This window comes from Triticum urartu, chromosome 2 (genome assembly GCF_003073215.2).
Source record: "Triticum urartu cultivar G1812 chromosome 2, Tu2.1, whole genome shotgun sequence".
In the NCBI taxonomy this organism is placed as follows: Eukaryota; Viridiplantae; Streptophyta; class Magnoliopsida; order Poales; family Poaceae; genus Triticum; species Triticum urartu.
Genome location: NC_053023.1, coordinates 195,504,943 through 195,513,018, shown reverse-complemented (window position 1 = coordinate 195,513,018; position 8,076 = coordinate 195,504,943). Strand labels below are relative to the sequence as shown.

Genomic DNA, 8,076 nt, shown 5'->3' with positions numbered 1-8,076 from the left:
AGTTTATATACAAGGATTAGACAAGGCATACAACATGCATTTGTGTAACCAACATGCATGCATTTGAATTTGAATGATTCAAATAACTGAATTTATATGTACTCCACTTTATACCCAAGCTTTCATTAAGTAATTTATGTTTGTTTATTTTTGTTTTTTCTCTGCAGGAAATACTTTGGCATGGAGTACATTGTGGCTCTGAAATCATTTCTGAAGCAGTGAGATCTGAAGTTTATGCTAGAATTGAAGTGTTTGTTTCCTAACTATAGGTATATGCTCATCCAGAGAAGTGTTTTCAGAAACTTGTCCATATTCTCCTTTTTCAGTTAGTTTTTCCCACAATTTGGGAAGGAGCAACAGTCAGCAGTCTTAACGTTTTAATATGTCTGAAACAATTACTCCCAAAGGAAACAAACACTTCAATTTATCATCATTTTGGAAAGAACCATGGTAAATGTTTGATCATGCTTTTTTCCGTTAGTTTTTCCCACATTTTGGAAAGAACCATGCACAAAGGAAACAAACACTTCATTTGATCATCATTGGAGTATTTGCAAACAAGGCAATTGCATAAATTTACTCAAGGCCTTGCTATTAATTGAAAGCTTTTAGTTAACAGTAAATCAATTTCACAAATTGTCAGGTAGCAGTACTCTGATGGAGTACCTTCTTCAGAGTGCAAATAGCACCAGCAGCAGCAGTCACGGCGGGAGTCAACAGCAACAACAGCAACACGGCACGGATCAGCAACAGAAGCACAGGCAAAGGAGCAGTAGCATCAACACGGGAAGAGGAGCAGCAGCAGCACGGGTTAGCTCCACCGGCGGCAGGGGAGAAACAGAGGAGAAACAAGATGCAGCAGCACGGGCTAGCACCACCGGCGGGCACGCAGGCAGAGAAGGAGCACCATGGCGACGCGTGGGAGCTCGACGAGGACTCGCGGGAGACCACGGAGGACGCGCGCGAGCTCCTGTCCACCGGATCATGGAGGCCGGCTCCGACGATGCCCGTAGGTGGATCACGGCGGGAGGGATCGCGGTGGCGCATGGGAGGCAGCTCAAGGTGGACTCGCAGGAGCACGAGGAGGACTCGCGGGAGCTCGAGGACGATGAGAGGGAGCTCCTGCTCCACCGGATCGTGGTTGAAATTCCAGCAACGCCCGCAGGTAATCGCCGCGGGATGGGATCGCGGCAGGCGGTGGCGAAGTACTTGGCGACAGCGGCGGCGTTGAAGGTACGTGGCGACGGAGGCGGAGCACTTCCTGGTGGGCTGCAAATCGCGCAGCTTGGCGGCGCCGGCCCCTGGAAACACACGGGCGACGGCGGAGGAAGAAGACAGGGTGGAGAGGCTTGTTTGTAATTGTTTTGAAACTACGAGGGCTTTTTTATAAAACTGGCAATGAACTACGCCTGCGACGTGTTTTTCAGGACGGAGGGAGTACATAGGTAAGAAGCACAGAGGGATACGAAGACAGGTCTATATACAATTGTACAGTCAACCGTCACAAAGCATTGTCTAGAAGGTGAATACAAAAGTTTTACATTCATGTTCCCAACTACTCAAGCAGGGTCTACTGAAACAAAGTTCATGAGCGCAGCAGCAACAAAGCAAAGTCATTCAGCGCAGGGTGCAGGTGCAGGTGGGCATGAAGCCGAGTCTCAGAAGTCTGGGCCTTGCTGTAAGAACTCGAGGTCTGGGTGAGTGCTTCCACCTGGATGCCTCGGACGCCTGCGTGAACAGCAAATGAGGAGGTTGGCATGAGCTGTTCATCAAGTAGAAATAATCATGGCACCTTCAATTATACTACTATGACTTCCATGACGTATTGACATATGTATTATACTGAATGTTGCACTGGATGCAAGTTAGCACGACAAAAAATGAACTATAAGAATGGTTTGTCTCTTCCTTGAGATAGAAGACCTTTCTAAAGCGTTATAAATAAAGTACAATAATAGGCCATCTTGAGCCTTGCCAGTTGCCAAGCATAAAGTGGGTCTATCAAACATGTTAAGAATAACCAACTTACCTCACAAAGCGAGATGGTTCAAATCCTGGAACATCTGGCGGGCCGATTGGATCGTAACGGCCGCCAGGTGGAACACTCCTGTTATGAAATATTGATTCCATTTACGACAGCAGCAGAGATGACAAAACAAATACTTCAATTAAATAGGAGAACTGAACATACCCAGGACCACCAAAAGGAGCAGGAAAAGGATTTGAAGGAAAGAAGCGTGGATCATTTGGGCCTGTAGTAATCAAATAGGTTGTAAGTTAGAGACAGTACAGAGGTACAAATGTAAAGAGATTCAATAGGTATTCAGTTGACAACATATTACCAACGTGCATACTACCACCCGGCCCACCACTGCGAACAATAAGACACATGGTTAATTATGTGTGGAAGTACTGATCTGTCGATGTTTTTACATGTACATGATGGTAGGAGACAGACCTGTGAGGGTAGAAGCCTGCACCAGGAGCAGGGAAGGTGTCATCATGACCAAACGGAGCTACTGGAGGATATATCAGGCTGTACCACAATACATAAAAGGAAATATTACCCCCGTTATCAATATCCTATAACCGATTCACTAATAGCCTATTTATTCTACAAGAGCGCTAGGGAGTGCAAATTTTGGTAAAACCAAACATAAGTTCACATGAACTCCTTCACTAGTTTGTGCACTTGTAAATTCAGAAAAATTCTCAGGAAATTCATAGTACTATAAAATGGTAATTCAGGCACATGTTTCAAAAAAAAATCATATGCATGATGTAGCAAAATGACAGGAGTATAAGTTATACAACAAAAAGACGTTATGAGTTTTGCTTCGGTACTCCCCCCTTTCTAATCTGCATCGAAATCCGTAAACTTTCCTTGGGGGGTGAAACGAAGCAAAATTCTCTTATATTTTTTTATGTATAAAGAACAAATATGGTCATAATTTCTATTGAGATTTTGTATATATGCCTAAACTAAAATTTTGTAGTGCCATAATGTTTTTGAGAATTTCGAGAATGTCGGAATCTATAAACTCACAAGGGGGTACATAAATGAGTGTAAAGATACATTATATATTATATATGCCACAAATGCTATCAGTAACATATGTTATATCCAAAGTAACATCAGTAATGACTCCACGGATATTCTTTTGTTTACTTCCAACATACATCAAGAGAATTTGCATTAATCAAGACAGTATAGAGTAACCATATCAATAGGCTGTAGTACTAAAATTATGAAGTTGTACTAAAATTAGATGGCAATAGAATATGTGCAAGGACGTGCATGCTCATCAAAATTGAACAAGGCCAGATGATATCAAGACCGAAGGTATGGACCAAGACATTCAGCTTGTGATTGAGGCGGTGTAGGCTTGAAAGAAGGCAGCAAAAAACTAGAAAAGACTAACTAGTGGCTAAGCCTTAGCGCACTGTGTCTTCTCTTTTCTGTCATGATATCCTACTATTTCTAGAAACCCAAATACATTTAGATTCTAATTATATTGGACAGGACACAATAAAAATAACGACAGAGTACAAAAAAAGTAATAAAGGAGTGACACACAAAAGAAGAAGAGGAAATACAAATGGTTGTTCTCATACCCAGCAGGTTCAGTAGTCCTTGTATCCCGCAGAACATTTTCAGAACTGGAAGGAGAAGTGCCACATGTTAGAGAATTACTAGCAAATGGAGTCAGCTACAACAGAAAAGCTTTGAAAGTAAAATTCTAGGCAAAGGAGGAAAACCATCAGAACATAACCAAAAAAGCCCAAATTTCCGAAACAATGATATTGTTTCATTCGTACAAAGCAAAAAAATGCAACATGGAAGTATTTACAGAGGGCGATATACTAGATTTTCTGTTCGCAAGAAGATAAACAGAACTACCTGTTTATTGATGAACTGCTCTCAACATCAGGCTTCTGGGTAGCAGCAGCAGCAGCAGCCTTACCATCCAATTCAACTAATAAGCTTGAGTTAAGGGTGTTAATGAAGCCCGGAAAATTCTTGTACATATCCTTATAATTCTTCGGCTGTTCTTCAGAGAAGAAATCCTTCACACTATATACAAGGAACCAGAGTCAAAAACTCACGACTATAAACTGGAAGATCCACATTTGAGCAGAACTATTCAACAGAAGGCCAGCCAACAGAGCAGCCACCCAAAATATTTTACATAATGATAAACTAAAACACGACAGAATTGTCCTGTTGGCTGTACTGGGTCTTGCTTAACAAAGAAATTAGAAATGGATGCAATATTACTTACTGCACCTTGTATCAAACCGTGGATACATATCCATAGCTTGTGCAGAAAATCATACTCAATTGAACAAAATACATTTCTACACTAAGGTATTTATAGCACACTAACATGTTAGCAGAAATCATAAACGGACCCTGCAAGTCCAGCTCGTCCTTACTTGTTACATCATTTATACTGTTCAGTTTATAGCAACATCATTTCTATAATGCTAGTTAATACAAGTGAAGCTACTTAACAAAAGAATGTGTTTCGTACTGACTACCACTGTTCATGTGCATACAACAAAGCACAAAAAACCATCGGAGTAATCTTACATATAAAAAAATCTCCACACGCGTAAAAAAAGAACATGGAAACAGGCGTTGAGTTAAAATGGCATGGCTTACAATTCATGTTATTATTTTACCAAATATTTTAGTTAGTCCAGGTGGAAAGGATGGTGACAGAGTAAATGGGCCATCACCACAAACTGAAATACGTATAGTAGCAAAGCAAATTTACAATTTAGCCCCACTTAGTAACCAAATAGTGGGAAGGTGAACAAATCATCACTACCAACTGAAATATTAATTGGAGTGAAGATTAGCACATAACATACATGTCTTAGATCACGAATCATATTTCATGAAGCAAGTAACATGTGTTCCAGTAAGTTATTACATTGCTCTGGCATAGTCTAATGCTGCTAGTGTCCATTGTGTTCTAGTAATGTTATAACAATAAGCAAATCACATGGAACCTAAGAATGTCTAAATAATAATAACAAGTAAGACTGGAACATACTTTATCTGGACATTGCAGGGTTCCTTGTGTTGTGCCTCAAGATCCAGCGCATCAATAGCAAGGAAGTCATCAATCACTAGACATTTCACTAAAATGCGCTTCTTCTTGCCCCCCTCCTCCTTGGAGTACAGAAAGGCATAGCAATTGTCCATAGTGTTCCACCCATCAATTCCCACCTCCTCGTCAACTAGAATTAAGCAAAATAAAAACATTAGTTATATAATGAAAGGCTGGCAATTACAATACAAGTCAGAACTCTGCAGTCTGCACAGGAGTCACTTTCCTCTTTCACCTCACAACAAAATCTAACTAAATTCCCATGAGTGAACCAATTACAGACTTTAAACTCCCACTGGAACTTACACTTGGTATATTCCAGCCAGAATGACTGGTAAATTAGTTCCACAATACAAGCAGGAATAAGAAGCCACGTGTTGCATTCCTTTAATGACTGGAATATTCCAGCTCCCCACGACTGGCAACAACTATTTAGCTTAAAGCTAAGTTTCCAAATTTAGATGTCTATTCCTGCCTATTAAGATAAGTTTGACTAGAAAACAATCCTAATTTTATCTCTCCTACTTAAAAAAATACTTATCTCTGTCTTACGTCATCTTTTCGTCCAACTCCCCTCACCTCACCCTACCTACCTCTCTCCCCATTCCACCTCGGTTTTATTGATTTTTTTTCCCACCGGTTTTCCTTGAATACCGACTCAACTTCCCCGTGCCTTATTGGCTTACCAGATAAAATCATGTTTCTTTGGTAAGTCAATAATGTTAAGTTGGCCAGCCTATCAAGCATGGAGTCTTCTACCTTAATTAGAGTCCTAATGATTAAGCAACTTTGCTAGAAAAGACGAATATTGCTGTTTACTTTTATCTACTTTTCAGTAATTAGGGTTATGTCCGTTTAGAGATCTTATTAGAGTTTGAATAGATTAACCGGCTTGTAGGTCAAGTCTTGTCTACAATATGAAGGGGCCGACCCCTCTCACTAAAGCAGATAAGAATATTGTGTTTACAAGGTTCAGTCACACATGCAAATACTAACTCTGAAATAGGAATTTCACTTAACTGGATGGATTGAACTGCTAACTTTAGATCAGAACATATAAACGCAAACAACAGTACAAGAAGCGGTAAGCTGATTCAGAATTCCAAAGTGTTTTATTACTACCAGAGAAGATCAAACCATAGACCATAGATCTAGGGAAGGGACTGAAAGGATCCGAGTGAATTTACAGAAACAATTAAGCTGTTAACATTTTGATTGACTCAGGGACAAATTTCCCAAGTCAGCCAATTACGCCTGAAGCAGCACAAACTGCTACTGGTTCAGGACCTTGCACCATTAACACCTGAATATAAACGAATTATAGTTCTACATCCATCCACCCGGGAACTCAACCCGAAAGTCATCATCACAGATGCAACAGGAGCCCTAAACATGGGGTCCGTCAAATCCTAACAAGTAGGCGATAGTACGGTCACACTTAAATCATATACGTAACCCTAGGGGCTAGGGCTAAGGGCGTAAAGCGGAACGCACCTGCGGGAAGGGGGTCGGTGAGCGCGGCAGGGCCGACGGCGCAGAGCGAGTATCCCGCGGCGAGGAACGCGGCGTTTGCGGCGAACGCCACGCCGTCGTGGGCGCCGCGGAAGACGGGGCGCGCGGCCTTCACGACCGCCATCGCGGCCGCGTCTGTCACCATCGTAACGCTGTGGGCGTCGGTCGCGCGCGGCGAGGGGTGAGAGGCGGTAGCGGAGGCGTCGTCGGTCAGCGCACTCGGTCGGGGAAGCGGCGAGGCGGTGGTCGCGGGGTTTCGGGGTTTCTGGAGAACTTATTTATGGACGAACTGCTCTCAGCGTCAGGCTTCTTGGGCAGCAAACTGAGCAAAACGGAAAGCACGAGAAGCCGAGGGACGGAGGCGGAGACATGGATCGGGGGCCACAGCACGGACGGCTGGGCCACAAGCCGAGGGTTAGAGTAGTTGGGCCATGGATTTTGGGAGCTTCCTATTGCGCGCCTTCAGCGCCGCGCAAGGGAACGGGCGCCCGCAGCAGCCGCTGGATGGGCCGGCCCACAACCGCGCAAGGCGCAACGCGAAACGCGAAAAAAAGACCGCCAAAAATACCACGCCACTGGGATTCGTACTCGCGACCTCGAGCTTCGATACGTAAGACTACTTAGGCTGGCGCCACAGTGTGAGTAAGGCTGGTCACAGTGGAAGTAATTTAGCAAGTAACATAATACTCTCTCCGTTTCTAAGTATTTGTCTTTCTAGACATTTTATATGGACTACCACATACGGATGTATGTAGACATATTTTAGAGTGTAGATTTACTTATTTTGCTCCGTATGTAGTCACTTGTTGAAATATCTAAAAAGACAAATATTTAGAAACGGAGGGAGTACATCCCAAGAAAAATTTGCTTATGTGGCATGTACTTAATGAGGAGAGAGGTGTTTGGAGTAACATAATATGTTACCGTAAAATAACGCATCTCAAGACAAAATGAGTCTACATCTTAATAAATGATGTCTTGCATGATACCACATACTCCCTCCGTTCTTTGATATAAGGAGTATAGATTTTTGAGAAAAAAAATCTGAAATATAAGGTGTCTTGCGTTGCACCAATCATTTGGATATATTTTTTAGAGATTTGATTACATTTACTTACATTAGGCAAGATTCTCTATTTTCTCATGTCAATTAGTCAGGTGTAACCTCGCCCAAAACTTGTGAAATTTTCACTCCACGTGTGTTCTTTAATTTCCGTGCCAAAAACTATATACCCTATATTTAGGAATAGAGGGAGTATATGTTACTCTCCATTATGAAGATAGTAATAGACTAGTAACATATACTCCCCACTATGACTAGCATAACATCACTAGTAACATCACGCTTTTTAAGATAATTTTGCTTATGTGGCACATATTTAATGATGAGAGAGATGATGGTGGTAACTTAGCTAGTTACTGTAACATCACACATACCAAGACA

General features: G+C 42.1%; 1 protein-coding gene across 1 annotated transcript; it reads right to left on the bottom strand.

The window, feature by feature from the left end:
• Nucleotides 1–1,461: 1,461 nt before the first annotated feature.
• Nucleotides 1,462–6,963, bottom strand: LOC125536726 (probable proteasome inhibitor). The gene is made up of 9 exons (XM_048699969.1): nucleotides 6,615–6,963; nucleotides 5,064–5,250; nucleotides 3,902–4,075; nucleotides 3,616–3,660; nucleotides 2,459–2,536; nucleotides 2,343–2,371; nucleotides 2,192–2,252; nucleotides 2,030–2,107; nucleotides 1,462–1,728 (listed from the first exon to the last, which is right to left on the bottom strand). Exons 1-9 carry the CDS (start codon nucleotides 6,775–6,777, stop codon nucleotides 1,659–1,661), a joined length of 885 nt encoding a protein of 294 aa, XP_048555926.1. The 5' UTR covers nucleotides 6,778–6,963; the 3' UTR covers nucleotides 1,462–1,658.
• Nucleotides 6,964–8,076: the final 1,113 nt, after the last annotated feature.